The following is a 16,262-nucleotide window of genomic DNA, read 5'->3' as shown; positions in this document are numbered from 1 at the left end:
ACGTGATTTATTTAAATATTTCCTTGGTATAAAGATTGTAATCGTAATAATTGATTGGCATTATCTCAAGAGAATAGCATTATGAAAGTGTTAGAAAATTTGGTCTACAAGACTGCAATCCAGTTAAGGCACCGATGGAAAAGGGTTTACAGCAAACCCGTTCGTGGGCATTGATTTGGTTACGAAGTTTTTCGGCAAATCACACACACGCGACCCGAACGCAAAGTAAGAGAGCAAATGTTTTGATTTTTTTACTTCAGTCTTGTACTGAATTTCATGCAAGCAGGTTGATGCCGCTTTATTTGTTTATTTTTGGGTACACAGAAAAGATTTTGCAGTTGTACAGCAAATATGTGGAGGGAAGAATTTGAAAATGATTTTTGTTTTGTATTAATATTTTTAATGACGCAGAATGCCTCGTCTGCAATGCAACAATAAAAAAATGTATGTATGCTTAGAAAGTCTTAAAAAATCATTTTTATATACAATTTGTTTTTTTCTCTCAAAAAAATTAACATATGAAGAAAAATACTTTTCAAATTATGAAAATATTTATATTATTTTTAATTTAAGTCATACAAAGCGAACGCGCCAACAATATATTTTTCATTTCACACTCAATATGAAAATCATCACCCTGTTCTGTCAGTGTAATTTTACCCACACATAAACAATTTAAGCGCTCGCTCTTCTTGGTCGGCTATGGTTTACAGTTGCATGCATCTGAAAAGAAGGAACAAACTCGACAGCCAAGTTGAATACCTTAAGGCCTGGGTACATAAGCTACCTCGCCTGGTTGCCTTGCAACGTATCTTAAAGGTATAGCATCCACCAAGCTTGTATTTGAAAGAGATGAAGATAAACCCATTGTTGGATTTGCAGATTCAGATTGGGCATCGGAAAGTATTGACAGCAAATCTGTGAGTGGATACGTGTTAAAGTATATGGATCTACGGGTTGGGGTAGCAAGAAACAACAGACTGTAGCACTACATCATCTGAGGCGGAGTTTGTGGCTCTAAGTATGGCTACAACAGAAGCTGTGTGTATACGAGGAATTATGCAAGATCTCATGCAAATAGCTGACAAATACAAAATAAAAGTACAGTATAGTCTCGATAATCCGGACACTCGTTAATCCGGACAACGCGGTAATCCGGACACCTGAATTTTTTACATTGTAGACTCTGTAATCCGGACATCACATATTTTTCTTACCTCGATAATCCGGACATCAATATTTTTTCTTATATAGCACATTAGATTCTTATTTATTTCATTGGCATGTTCGTTCTTAACAATAGCAATTGGTGTACAAATAATAAAAAAATAAGTTTTTCAAGGTTTTTGGTCCAAATCTCGACTTCTAGATAGTCAGTTATAGAGTCAATATCCCAGCAAAATTTGAAGGAAGGGGTTCCATGCGATGACGTGATTTCATGGCATCTTTTGCATTGCTTCAAACAACGTCGTGTAAGATCAGATCTTTTCATTAGCATTTGCACCAATGCAAAGGAAGTAGTGAAAGATCCGATCTTTTCATCAGCATTTGAACCCATGCAAAGGAATTCATGAAAGATCCGATCTTTTTATCAAATCATTCCGTCGATGCAATAAAGATGAATTTTTTGTTTTTAGTTGTACATATTTTTCTAAATATATGAGATTAATTATTTACAATAGGCTTGATGTTGTCGGAGACTCGAAACCACAACCATAGTTGTTAAAACTCTCGTCGTAATGATAATGTCATTGCAAAGGGTTGGTGAAAATGACATGCCAAAGAATTGGTGAAAATGACATGCCAAGGCAATGGTGAAAATGACATGTCAAAGCATTGGTGTAAATGACATGCTTTGAATCCAAAAATGAATAGCATCTTTTGGGGTCCACGCTCATATAAAATTCATCGATGAAGATGCTAAAAGGATGACATGCCAGATCGCTTGCACCCATGATTGAATGGCATCTTTGACATCGAACATTTTGCTGGGGTGGAATTAACTATTTGAATCTGTCAAATGATTTTCCTAACGTTCAAGCATTGATGTCTGGCTATGATAAACAACAATATTTAAAACATAGTGTTGGCTAAACCAGTAGTGGAATTCTGTAACTCGTTTTTCGTGTTACGGACAAAAATCGGTAAAATTAAAATGCTTTTAATTTCGGTAAGTTAACAACCAAAATAAAGCTGGCGCTAAGTCCTACCTTCATAATTTTGCGTTTTAATTTTACCGATTTTTGTCGGTAACTCAAAAAAAGAGTTAGAGAATTCCACTACTGTTCCCTGAAAATTCGATGTGGCGTGTTCCTTTCCACTGAAGGAATTAGTTCCTTTGCCCTCCGATTAGTGAGAATGTCCCTTGCATTCCAAAGATATTTTACCAAGAAATGTTTAAATCCTTTAAAGCATTGGGATTAATAGTTATGTTTTTATTAGGATTTTTAGCTAAAAGAGGAAACGAATATAGATATAGATAGAATATATATCAATAAATTAAAAAAAACGCATGCCCCTTTTATTTTCTTTCTTTGACATTCTAAATCACCTGTAACTAAGGATTTTTGTATAGCATTCTCGTAATTATGCAACCAATAGATTTAAATTCCATTTGTCTTTATTTATATAAACCAATATATTTTTTTTTTGGTTTCTCGGACGAGATGGCTAAATATTGACTAAAATGAGATGAGTGCATTTGAGTTCTACAGATCTATCACTTGTCATAAGAGGCTCATGTCCTATGGACAAGCAAAATCAATAAATGAACGAAGCATATATCCTTAAATAACTATGAAATTATGCTGGATGAATATAAGAAGTAAATTTGGTAGCCAGGGAAGTTGTTCCGGGTCATAAAATGGTCGCAACCCGTTATATTTACTTAATATGAATTTGTTTGTTTTGTTTATAACGTACAAAATTATATATTTTTGTTGCTACTCGGTAATCCGGACAATTCGATAATCCGGACACCGCCGAAACATGTGGTGTCCGGATTATCGAGGCTATACTGTATATGAAGATAACAAGGATGTATTGGGATCGCAATTAATTTGGAAAGTAAACGCGTTAAGCACATCCATGTAAAACACATTTTATAAGGCAATTGGCAGATATATTCACGAAATCCACTGATGCAACAAAATATATGAATATGCGGCTAGATCTCGGATTAGTTGATTAAGAGGGGGTGTTGAAATATTTGTTTCAATCAACTTAGTTTTGAACATCCTAAACTTACGTTGTTTTGAACATTACATAAAATGGCGAATTTGTGAACTTTGTTGGTATAAGGAGAAACATTGAATACATTAAAACTGTTTCTTATCAATTCTTTAATATATGACGTGTTTCATTTTGCTGCTACAAGAGTCAAACTGTCCAGCAACATCAACAAATTTTTGGTTGCCTGATAAATGACAAAAATGAACGGCCACACTGGCAAAATGCCTTCCCTTACAATAGCGTGACCCCAAAAGATGCAACTCATTTTCAGATCCTAAGTATGTCATCTTTCACGAATTGTATTTATCATACATTCGCTGTAATGCTGAAGAAAAGATGGGCTCCTTCATTGGAACCACTTCCATGAACTTTTTCTGGGGAGTTATATAATTACCTCTTAAAAATGCGATGTAGTGTTGATTAATATTATCAACACACGATCTTTTGTATACAATTGAGCATACTACTATAGTATATATAATATTTAAATAACCATGTAAGTAAAAAATCATTAAATACATACCTATTAAATATGTTGCTTTAAAGTCAAAATAACGCATCAATATTCCTATTGTAAATAAGCTCCGCCGAAACATTGGAGTATATATATTTTCAAATATTTGATTATTCTGAGTAACTTGGCTCCTACTATATTCCAAAATTCTGTAAAATCTGAAAAGAAAACGTATGTCATTTCTATAAACATATGTATTTATATTATGTATGCTAATCTAAAGAAATTGTACAAGTATATTTTTGGTCGAAATGGTAAACACTACATGTCTCTTTTCTGGTCACACACAGAATGGTGACTAGCGTTCATTTATTGTTTCACATTTTCTCTATTCATATGCTTACTGACTAATCGATTACAAATAAATGTTATTTATCGTTATCAATTGTTATCGATGTATGTTATTATTTGCAATAGTTCTGTTCATGAGTATTATTCGACTACAGCTCGGCCAAGCTGATAGGTGTGACAGCCCCGGTCACACGCGATTAAATTAATCAATGAAGGTAAAGTATACTTATACTAAATGACTACATACTTATACTACTTAATCGGCTACTATGTACAATTAACTACTACTATATGTACTACTCGGCAGGGCAGCCCTGGGTCCCGTTACCGGGCTCATCCGTTTTCCATAATCGCATATTACAGGCCTCGATCACCCCGTCATAGGGTATTTGTGTGATCTGGCAATTCTCTATATCCCCGACAACGTACCGGTCATGTGGTAAGACCTTGCGCACAATGTACGGCCCTTTGAATTTCGGTATCAGTTTCTCGTTTATACCCGCTGTGGTGTCTACATTCTTTATTACTACGAAGTCGCCTACTTTAAATGAATTTACTTTTACCACTTCTCTTCGGATCGTTGTTCATTATATTGTTGCGCCCTCCCAATGGCCGCCTCAGCCTTGTCCCTAATTTCCTTGATACCCCGGTACGTTTTTCAGCCCAAACGGTAGCTTTGTAAACTAATATTGGGTGACGGTCGCTCCGGATGATCTCCGAGTGGTACTGGCTCACGGTCGAACGTCTTCTTAGGAAGAACATCACGTCTGACGAGGTAGACGCCAGGAAGACCGGCTTTGGCAGGGCAGTCGTCCACGGGGTCATCAAAGTCCTCTATTGTCAGGATGAGGAATCGAAGGACTTCCTCATCCAGACCATTGAGGGCGCTGGTGCTCTCTGGGTGGGCTGCAGGCTGGTCGCGGTTCTTGTGGAAGAGATACGTCGGAGGATCGTAGCCACAACATGGGTGCCCCCTCCAGACTCCGACGTAGAGGAGGTGATGAAATGATCAGAAAGCAAAATAGAGGTCTCTTCATCGACGACTGGAGGTTGCTGAACTTCTTTAGATAAGGAGAAGTTATGGCGATGAGATTCACCATAGACAGCGAGAGCGCTAACTATATTAGAGACTGTGGGGGAGAGCTGTACTTCGGTTGTGGTGAATTTCGCAGTAACGTTGTTCGGCAGCATTGGCTGCGAGTGGTGCAGATTAATCTGCATCATTGCAAGGCAGCGGCTGCCGAACTCCTTCTCTCACAGACTCTGAAATAGATATCGCTTTGGTCCAGGAACCCTATTTATATAAAAATAGGGTTTCTGGACTAAACGATAAGCGCTTCTCACTATTCTTCGCAAATAATGGTGAAAAGGTAAGAACCTGTATTGTAGCCAAGAAAAGTCTAAATCTTATTCAACTCTACAATTACAGCGATGGTGATACGACTGTAGTGAGGCTGGACGAAGATACCGGTAGGGCTTTGGTACTAGCCTAGGTCTACATCCCGTATGAAGCACCCGACCACCAAACGGATTGGTGCGCAAACTAGTGGAGGAGACGACGGGCTATTGCAGGTTAGTGATGTGCTGTGATGCGAATGCTCACCACTTCCACTGGGGAAGCAGTGACACCAATGCGAGTCCATATTCGATTTTATTTTAGCTAATAATCTTCGAGTGTAATAGGGGTAATACTGCCACCTTCCACAATAGGGTAAGGGATGAAGCCATTGACTTAACCCTTACAAATATGGAAGATACATCCATAGTAGACTGCAGAGTATCGGAGGAGTGTTCTTTTTTGGGACCACAGAGCGATACACTTTCGAGTCTGTTATGAGTGTAAACGGCAATCGCCTCATTGCAATCCATGGAGGAGAAACTGGGAAAACTACAACTTTTTAGTTTCCTCGAGGTTGTGCGAACTCTCTGAGCCTCGAACAACGGGAGAAATTGATGGACAAATTGACAAGTTGTTCTCCAGGGTTGCTATGAGAAGTCTTGCCCATTGTCTTATCCTGGTAGCAGAACTCAACTAGTTTGGTGGAACAAAGAGTTAGCCAAACTTTGGAAGAATAGCCTGAAAGCTTATAATAAAGCTAATAACACTAAAGTTGATGCCGATTGGCATCTCTATAGAGAGAGCTTCAACAGGTATTAAAGTGAAATCAGGAAGGCTAAGAGAAATTCGTGGATTAGCTTTAGTGAGTCTATAGAGGGTGTTAGTGCAGCAGCTAGATTCCGTAAGTTGATTTCAAGGGATCCTAAACCCATTGGGAGCATCAAGCGGGATGACGGTACCTGGACTAACTCCGGCTCTAGAGACTCTAGATATGCTGACAGGAACCCACTTTCCTGGGAGTGAAGACGCCAGCTCGGGTATACCCAGTGTGGGCACGAGTAGGACACACACCTTAGAGGAGTTAGCACTTGTTGACAGGCTAGTAAGCTATCATAGAATCTCATGGGCGATTAGTACTCTTCAGCCCTACAAGTCTTCTGGACTAGAGTTGTACAATCTAGTTCATTTGAAAGATCTAGTTCAATAGCTCAGCTCTTTTAACTGAACTAGGTCAGTAATCTAGTTCATAGTTCACTATCCAGTTCAATCATTCGGATCAGAATCGTTCACGAGCTCTTATCATTCGCTTGACGAAAACACACAAACATACACCAAATAGAAATAAACATTAAAGTAGTTTATTACAATGGGGGTTGACACTTCACATTGATCCAAAACATAAACAAAACTCATTACTAGACATCGGATTTTGCATATTTACATATTTTTTAATATTAAAGATACGAAGATTCTGATTGGAACAAAATTCGTTTCAAAGAAATCTAAATTCAATGGCAGGGTCATATTTCGTATTTATTTTGCATATTTTGCATATGCACAAAATATGCAAAAAATATGCAAAATATGCAAAAAATATGCAAAATATGCAAAAAATATGCAAAATATGCAAAATATGCAAAAAAATATGCAGAATATGCAAAAAATATGCAAAATATGCAAACAGATTTTGGCCGAAAATCGTCATAAAAGTCGTAAAATTGTCATTTAAAGTTGTAAAAACCATCAAAAAATACATAACAATGTTCTAAACTAAGACTGTTGGCCGTATAAAGTCGATTTTTTCAGCAGATTATTATGTTATTGAGACCATTTACGACAGTGTGGTGTAGGGTATAAAAATATGGTATCGTAATACCATTTTTTATTATTAAGCTATGTAAAAATATAAAATTTGATAAAATATCAAACGTTTTATATAAAATTCAATATTTTCGTTTTTGGTTTTAACTCAAAGGATCAAATAGATCTCGATAGATTTTTAGCCGGGAGCCGCCTAAACCTTTTAGTATTGTTAGATTTTAAGATTGCCAAAGTTTGAGCACAATTCGAATATGTTAAAACGTGGTTATGAAAATCTATATTTTTTTTGCTATTTGGCGACTTCGACGGCCCATATATGTGGAACGGTTAAAGCTACTTGCCCGTATTACGCATTTAATTAAAAGCTATTATGTTCTTAACATTTCTTGCTGAAAAACAAAGTACTTATGTAAGTGTTACTGAATTCGAGATAATAAACCCCATGTCCCGAAAAAGGCCTTAGGGCAAAAATTGAGTCTATTTAAAAAAAAAAAACTTTTTTCTTCCTATATTATCAAATTTTTGCGAATGAAAACGAATATATTTTACTTCATTTGAAAATATTGCCTATTAGGGCGAAGATCTATTTTAATATTAATTTTAATTCATTTCTTGTTGGAGTCGAGCTTAATGACCGATGATGTTTGCAAGTGAAAAAGGAAAGCCGAAGATTCGTTTTTACAAAGATGGACATTTGCATATTCATTGTATGGCTTCAATGACAAACGCTTACATTTTGTTCATACATATTTAAATGTACATAAGGGACTGACATAATGTGGATTTGGAGCCATCTGGATACAGATGACAACTTGGTGATGAACTCGACTCCTTGCTATGTCGCTCACAATTTTCGAGTTATTTACCATCCTTTACCCCTCCTGGTAATTGATGTTCTGTGGTCAAGTTGCTTTATCTTTTCAAGAAACTGGGAGTTAAAGTTTAATCTCTTGAACAACAATTAAGCTTCACTTGTAATTATGCCTGGTAAACCTTTTTCTAGGAATTTCGGCAGTTGATTTTTGTAAGTTTGGATCGATTATTTCTGGAGAAATTTCTATCTTTGTTTTGTTAAGATTTTTGTCGTCTTTTGGATCTTTACGGTGTTTTGTACTATCAGATCAAACAATGCCAGACCAATAAGTTCAGGACTAAGGTACCACATATGATTTATCATTTTGTTATTTCCTTTATCTGATATTGGTTTGTGAATGCCTTTCGTATTAAGTAAATCTTCAATGCGGTTTAGGTCTTGTTTTGGACCTAAAAATATTTCTGAATATGGTTTTCACTATTTTTTGTATTAAACTCAATCTATTGTCTATATTTCTTTTTAACCTAATATATCCTATATTATATCTATATAAACATTATCTTGTTCATTATACGTTTTGTAAAATCAGTAACCCAAACTCTCACTTATAACACTCAGTTGTTGCCGTGTGGGATACCAAATAAATAAATAAAATAGAAAAAACATTCTGGGGTCGTCCAGTCTCGAGCGATTTAAACGCAAGGTGCTTCTACGGCCTCTTGTTCTTGGGAAGTGGGCTGGGCAGTAGTTTTAAAACACTCTCGCCTACTTCGACCTTGGATTTGTAAATCGCAGGCTATTCTTATAGAAATTGCTTGAATATGTTGGATGTGCTTCCAAACTTGCAGTCAAAAATCCCTCTCAACAATTTTCTAACAAGTTTGTACGGTGGTACAGAAGCTCTCGACCTAATATCTGCTCGAGCTGGTGAGACCCCATTTTTCTAGGCATTTCTACACTGCTAGTTCTTATTTCTCCCTTGAGCTACTATCAGTTTCAGGAACACCTAGGAGTTGCTCTTTACCCCCATGTGATACCAGGACAGCAACCCGTTTTTTCTTCCCTGTTTTGAGAATATCTGGTAATAGTTTTCCATGCCAGGCACAAATAGCCTCGTTCCTTAAAGCTGTTGCGTTTATTTTTAACGTTTATTCTCCGCTGTCCACGGATAAAGCTTCTAGAGATCTTATATTTGTAGGGATCCTCTCCGATAGCTTCTACTTTAGCCATAATGATACTAGTAACGTTCCTATTCTCCTTACAGGGGTCCAGCACCAATGACAATAGCATAGTTACGATTTTCTTGAAGCCACGCTTGATTGTTTTCGGGACAGAGGGTTCTTCAGATTCTACGATACGTTTAGCATCAAAACAAAACCTAGACCTCATTGAAAATGTATTGAAATATGAAAACATTGACACACAAATTTCAGAAAAAGGAAATAACAACAAAATTAATAATCTGTGGTATCTTAGTCCTGAACTTGCTGACCTGGCATTATTTGATCCAACGGTGCAAAACGCCGTAAAGAGCCAGAAGGCGACAAAAATCTTAACAAAGCAAAGATAAATTTAATTTAGAACAACATGTAAAAGACATTAGTTTACATTCCAAAAATTGATAAAAGTGAAGAAAATGTTTTTTTAATAGTCTCCATTTTTGCACAAAGGAGTACCTAGTCACGTGTTTCGGGACATTGGCTTTATTATCTCGAATTCTGTAATACCTATTTAGTATTAGATTTATTATATATACTTATATTTTGTTGTTCAGCAAAAAATGTTAAGAACAGAATGGCCTTTAATTTAATGCTTAATATGGACAAAAAGCTTCAATCATTCCAGAGAAATAGGTCGCCGAAATCGCTAAATAGCCAAAAATCGAGATTTTCATAATGTAGAGGCCCCAGTGGCACATGTTAACATATTCCAATTGTGCTCAAACTTTGACAGTCTGATCAAACTAAAAACTTTATGCGGTTGGCGCCTTAAAAAATCCGACATCGATTTGTTCCCTTTGAACAATAACCAGCCCAACGCTACAAATTATAACAAAGAAAATATTAAATTTTACATAGAACGTTTGATATTTTATCAAATTTTATATTTTTGCATAGTTTAATAATAAAAAAATTGTATTACAATACCATACTTTTATACCCAACACCACACTGTCGTAAGAGGTCTCGATAACACAATAATCTGCTAAAAAATCAACGTTAAACGGCCAACTATCTTAATATAGAAAATTTTGAAGATTTTTGACGATTTTTCTAACATTAATTGACAATTTTACGACTTTTATGACGATTTTCGGCCAAAAACTGTTTGCATATTTTGCATATTTTTTGCATATTCTGCATATTTTGCATATTTTTTTTGCATATTTTGCATATTTTTTTGCATATTTTGCATATTTTTTGGCATATTTTTTGCATATTTTTTGCATATTTTTTGCATGTTTTTGATATGACCCCAAATATCGAAAAATTGACCCTTAAAACGCCTAGATCCAAAATTTGAGTCCAATCGGATGAGAAATAAAAAACATGCAAAAATCCGATGTCTACTCATTACATTACGAAGGCATCAGTTAGCACAGAAAACGGCGTCACTTTATTCATATGTGAATGACATGCTGAACTAGATTGTGAATCGTTCGTTCGTTGATCGTTCTTTGTGGATCTTTCGGTCTGCGCTCAGTGAGCTATTGAACTATAATGAACTATATCGACTGATCTAGTTCCTATGCTCTTTTCAATGAATCGTTCAATTGAACTAGTTCGTTCATGAACTATACAACTCTATTCTGGACCGGATGGTATCATTCCAGCGATGCTCCAAAACGCACCTGCTGTCTTGATAATCATTCTTCAGAAGACTTTTAGGGTATGTCTACGACTATCGCACATTCCGGCATTGTGGTAGGAGGCAACAGTGATCTATATTCCCAAAGCTGGGAAACCAAGGAGTCGATTATGGATAGCAACTCAACTGTAGTTGCGTTGCCAGAAGAGCAAATCATTCAATTAATAAAATGAGTAAAAAGACGGATTGTTTATCAAATTCAATCAATATTAGTGTTTTGAACCTTCAGATATTATAAAGTATAAATTTTAATGCGAAAATAGAAAATTCTATTACTAAATTTGCTGTGGGCGTCGCAACTGGAGTTGAGTTGCTATCCATAATCGACTCCCAAGTCACTAGTTGCCGAAAGACTACAGGCCGATTAGTCTCTCCTCCTTCCTTTTGAAGACCTTAGACAGGTTATTAGATTTAGAAAAAAGAACTTTCATAGGCCAAGACCTTATAAGCAATTCACAACATGCTTACATTAAAGGGAAATCGACAGAAACAGAGCTACATAGTGTCGTAGGGTACATAGAGAAAAATCTGAATGAATCGAATTTCACTCTGGCAGCCTTTCTGGATATAGGGGGCACCTTTAATAATGTGAAACTAGAATCCATTCATTCTTCTCTAGAATTACTGGGTGTCCCCTCCATCCTAATTAACTGGATTGATAGCATGCTTAGAAGCAGGCTAATCAATTCTAATATTGGGGAGAGCTCCATTAGGAGATCTGTTCCCAGAGGCACTCCTCAGGGGGGAGTTTTGTCTCCCTTACTCTGGCTACTGGTGATAAATGGAATACTCACGGAATTCGACAAACTAGGAATTAAGGTAGTTGCTTATGCGAATGATGTAGTTAACATGATTAGTGTGAAATTTTTGTCTACATTGTCCGATTTAATGCAAGGAGCACTTGCCAAACTCTCACGCTGGGCTCACATCAACGGCCTTGGTGTAAATCCGGCAAAGTCTGAGCTGGTGCTCTTTAGCACTAAGAGGGGTCTAGTTGCACTCTACTCCTGTAAGAACTCCATAGGTAAGAGTTGGGGTTTGAGACCGCATGTGATACACTGGTTGTTTACGACAGTGGTCTGTCCCATTTTGACCTATGGATGTCATGTTTGGTGTCAGACCCTGAACAGCAAGCCCAATTGGTCTATGTTAGCTACTGTGCAAAGATCTGCTTCAATTCTTATTACAGGAGCAGTGAGGAGCCCCCCAGGCAGCAGTGAATGCAGTACTGAACATCCAGCCCCTGGATATTCTTGTTCAGTACCAAGCATCCCGTAGTGCCTTGAGGCTCAATGAGCTTAACCTGTGGCGCTCTTCAGGTTCTGGACATGCTTGCATTTTACAGCAGTTAAGCAGTCAGATCGGACTAAGAGATGGGGGGAGTGAAACTTAATATATCTGGCCTTCACTGGATTTTGATGCAGAAGGTAATCATCCCTGATAGAAGTGAATGGGAGAATGGCAGACCACTACCCGATAGCCTTTCCATCTTTACTGATGGTTCAAAGATGGATGAAGGTACTGGAGCGGGAGTGTACTGCGAAGAGCTAACCATTAAACGCTCGTTCAAGCTTAATACAAATTGCAGTGTTTTTCAAGCCGAAGTCTTTGATGAATTAGCAAGGCGAGGCTCCCAGTCCTCTGACCTTATGGTGGAGGACTATGTCAAGCCACCGCTCTGCTACTTTCTCGGCAAACCCTGCCAGTTCTACATATGCAGAGAAAGCCGTAAGAAATTGGCAAGACGTACCTGGTTGCAAGGTATCGAAGTCAATCTGACCGGCAATCTTAGGGCGTAGAACTGCGTCCCTTCTCTCACTTTGCAAGTCGGAAATCAGAATCGCTACAGGGGTCATAACTGGCCACTGTAGAATTAGATCTATAACATGTAAGTGGGATGAAAACAACATTGAGTACTGTAGGTTATGTGAGGATGAAGAGGAAACGGAGTCAATCGAGCACCTTCTATGTAGATGTCCTAGACTGATGGTCAAAAGACATAGACTATTTGGTGTACGTGTGATTGACTCTCTCTCTTACTTCTCCTCTATTCACCCTACTATCCTGGTAGTTTATTGCAAGAGTCTAAAGTGGCTCTGGGGACGGTCAGTATAGGACAAAGAAATAACCCGTCATACACCTCATCACATCACAGAAACATCATCATCTCTACAACACATACACTTCAATAGTCAGGATGATCACAATGGACCTCAAGGTCTCCGAGTGGAGTGGCTGCCAGCACGTCAGTTACGCATCCTAAACCTAACCTGACCTAAACTAATATTGACTATTTGGTACTACAATAGACGTGTATTTAATCGAATCTTCCTCCATTCCAGCATGGTGGAACCCTGACATTAAATCCATAATGGTACACCACTACTTTCCCCCTAAATACTCCACACAATCTTCAATTAGGGGAAGGGGGTAATTATCCCTCACTATCATCTTGTTTGTAATCTACGCACATCCTAATTTCCCCGCTTTTATTTTTGTCAGCACTATGGGGGATGTGTAAGGGGAGATACTCGGGCGTACAATTCCCTTTTCTAATATTTTTCCTACCGCTGCTTCTTGGGTCCGGTCCCCCTCTTACACACAAAACAATCTAATAAAATCTATCTTAAAATTAATTTTTCTTATTCTCCCACAAAATTCAATAACTGCTTCTATTTGCCCACATACATTCAACTTTTCTCAGCTTAACCCTTTTAAGTGAGACAATCTCTGTTCCTTCATTTTTTATCTTGTTAATAAGGCTACATGGGCTACCGGTATCGATCAGGGAAGAAATAAAATAAAAATTTAGACACGGACGGATTTGGACCCAAAGCTACTTTTACCTGTGCATCCCAGTCTAGCTCCTCCTCTTCTGCTGCTGCCGCTCGGATTGGGCAATCTACTTTGAGATGGCCAGTTCGTCCACACTTAAAACATGCCCCCATTGGTCTTTGCGGCCTCTTTAACATGTTGGATAATGTCGAAATGGGACTAGAGAGAATCTTTTAGCTTTGCAAATTCTCTACAACGTTGGCTTTCGTAATTTTTTTTCCTGGGTTGTACCACTTTCGAGATATATAAATTTAAGTTGGGAAATTGCAGCCATGAGATTGTTTTATAAGGAGGCGATACAGTCAATACATTGTCCCAATTTGAACTTCTATATCTCAATAACGGTAAAACTTGTGAAAATATCATAAAGGTCAATCTTGTAGAAAATCTTCATAGCTACAATATTTTATTTAGTCACATTTCGATAAGACTTGCGGTTTTCGAGCAAAATCGTGAAAATTTAAAAAAACTCCTAAAATTGTCAACTTGAATCGCGATTTATTTAAAAAGCGCTCCGGCGATTTTTTTGTTTGTTTTTTTTTTCTCATCTATGAACATTGTAGTTTTAGAATCCGCAAAAACTACCGAGGTGTAAGCACCTTCCATTTAAAGTTGCTTCAAGAGCACCGTGAAAAATCAAATGTCGTTCGTTGGTAATGGCATCAGTTGAGAACGGCTGGACCGGTTTGGATAATTCTTTCTGTGAAATGTTTGCCATAACCCGACTTAAGTTTCTATGCAAAGAAAAATTGACCACATCCACTATTACGCCAACTTTTTCATTTTTCAATTTTAATCTTTTCTACATAACTACTAACCCGATTTTCCTGAAATTGTCAGGGAATGTACAGGGATGGCCCGGTTTAAATAGGCTACAAATCTAGTTGAATTTCAGAAGGGGCGAGGTACTTCCCCTATACCCTATTTTTTAAAATGTTATATTTACAATAATTACGAATGTATCTATTTGGAAGTTAATTTGCGAGACAATTGTTGTTGCGTCTCCGACCTTACACACTTTTTTAGGACCCAAAGACTTGACCACACCCACTTTTAAAATATGTTACATCTGCAAAACTACTGAAAATTTCAGGGAATGTGCAGGGATGGCACCCGGTGAAAATAGTCCGTATATTTTCTTGAATTTTGAAGGGGGCATATTTAAAAAACGACTTATCTTTATGAATAAAAATCAAATGCCGTCATAACGAAACTTAGGTTTTTATGGAAAGAAAAGTTTACCACGCACACTTTTTTCAATTTAAATCTTTTCTGCAAAAGCTGAAATTGTCAGGGAATGTACAGGGATGGCCCCCAAAAACAGGCTACATATTTTATTGAATTCTAGAGGAGGCGGGGTACCTCCCACATGCGATATTTAAAAAAAAACGTTATATTTGCAAAAATTATGCATGTATCGGTTTAAAAATTTACGGATTAATCTACAATCTAGGTACTTTTTTAGGGCCTAAAGACCCGACCACGCCTGTTTTTTAAATATGTCATAACTCCAATACTACCGGAGCGATTTCAATAAAATTTGCAGCAAAATCTCAATGTTTGCCGTTATTATTTATATTCAGCCTTATTACGGTTGGCGTAGTCGTATCCAAAATTGCAAGTTGACGTGTCGAAACGACTGATTGGTATTATGAATATATTCGTCCTTAAAAGCAAAAATATCAAATTTTAAAGAATTCTTTTGGTAAAAAAAAATAATAGAATTGTTAGTAGATCATGTTTAAATATTTAATCCAGAAGAAAAACCAACCCTACAGTTTTTACAATCAAAATAATTGTTTGGCATAGACGTTTTTGTAGTCATTTGCGTAGTCGTTGTCGTAGGGTTATTTTATGGTAGCACGAAAAATTTACGACAACGACAATTTTTTTCTCATACAAAATTAAAAAAATTTATTTTTATCATCTTTTGAACAAGAACTAAGAAATTTGCTTTGCTTGAATCGTTATACAAGGACGCTAACAGATTTTCAATAGAAAGTTTGTCATCTGATAAAAACACGAAATTTGTCTTACGAAAATGAATAAAAGAAGTAAATTTTTTGTTTATCTTAGGGAATGATGAATGTGTTTCTCAGGGAATGATGAATGTGTTTTTTTGGATATTTTATGGATCTATGATGCTATAAAATAAAAAATGTTAGTAGTATGTAATTTTTCACCATATAGAAAATGTAAACTACGCCTACGACATTTGAACGCATACGACTACGCCAACTGTAATAACCCCTTTTTGTGAATTTCGGAATTTCTTTTAAACGCTATATGTATAAGCCAAACTTATGATTATATCGGTTTCAGCATACATTTTGGTAGGCAATGAAGTTGTGTGCACCCTAGGTATATATTTGGAGCCAGAACCGGACCACGCCCACTTTTTTAGTCTGTTATATCTTGAAAACTGATGACCACGCACACTCTTTACAAAGCATTATTTTTTCCAAAACTACTGAATCTAATTTTATGAAAATGTTCTGGAAAGTCCCTTGGTCCAAAATGCTATATATTTGTAGACGAATTTCGGGGCC

The 16,262-nt window shown here is 36.9% G+C and overlaps 1 protein-coding gene across 4 annotated transcripts in view; it reads right to left on the bottom strand.

The window, feature by feature from the left end:
- Window positions 1-16,262, bottom strand: part of Nipped-B (Nipped-B cohesin loading factor) — a 512,008-nt gene that overhangs the window by 154,485 nt on the left and 341,261 nt on the right. For all 4 annotated transcript variants that reach the window (XR_012410391.1, XM_073968650.1, XM_073968649.1 and 1 more), the window contains one exon: window positions 3,755-3,903. Coding sequence is in view for 3 of the 4 variants with exons in the window: in XM_073968650.1 (XP_073824751.1) it covers window positions 3,755-3,903 (149 nt within the window). In the remaining variant the exon portion in view is untranslated. The remainder of the gene's footprint in view (window positions 1-3,754; window positions 3,904-16,262) is intronic.

This window comes from Musca autumnalis, unplaced genomic scaffold (genome assembly GCF_047663935.1).
Source record: "Musca autumnalis isolate F117 unplaced genomic scaffold, ASM4766393v1 scaffold_2, whole genome shotgun sequence".
In the NCBI taxonomy this organism is placed as follows: domain Eukaryota; kingdom Metazoa; phylum Arthropoda; class Insecta; order Diptera; family Muscidae; genus Musca; species Musca autumnalis.
Note: the sequence above shows the minus strand (reverse complement) of the source record. Positions and strands in the feature narration are given on the sequence as shown.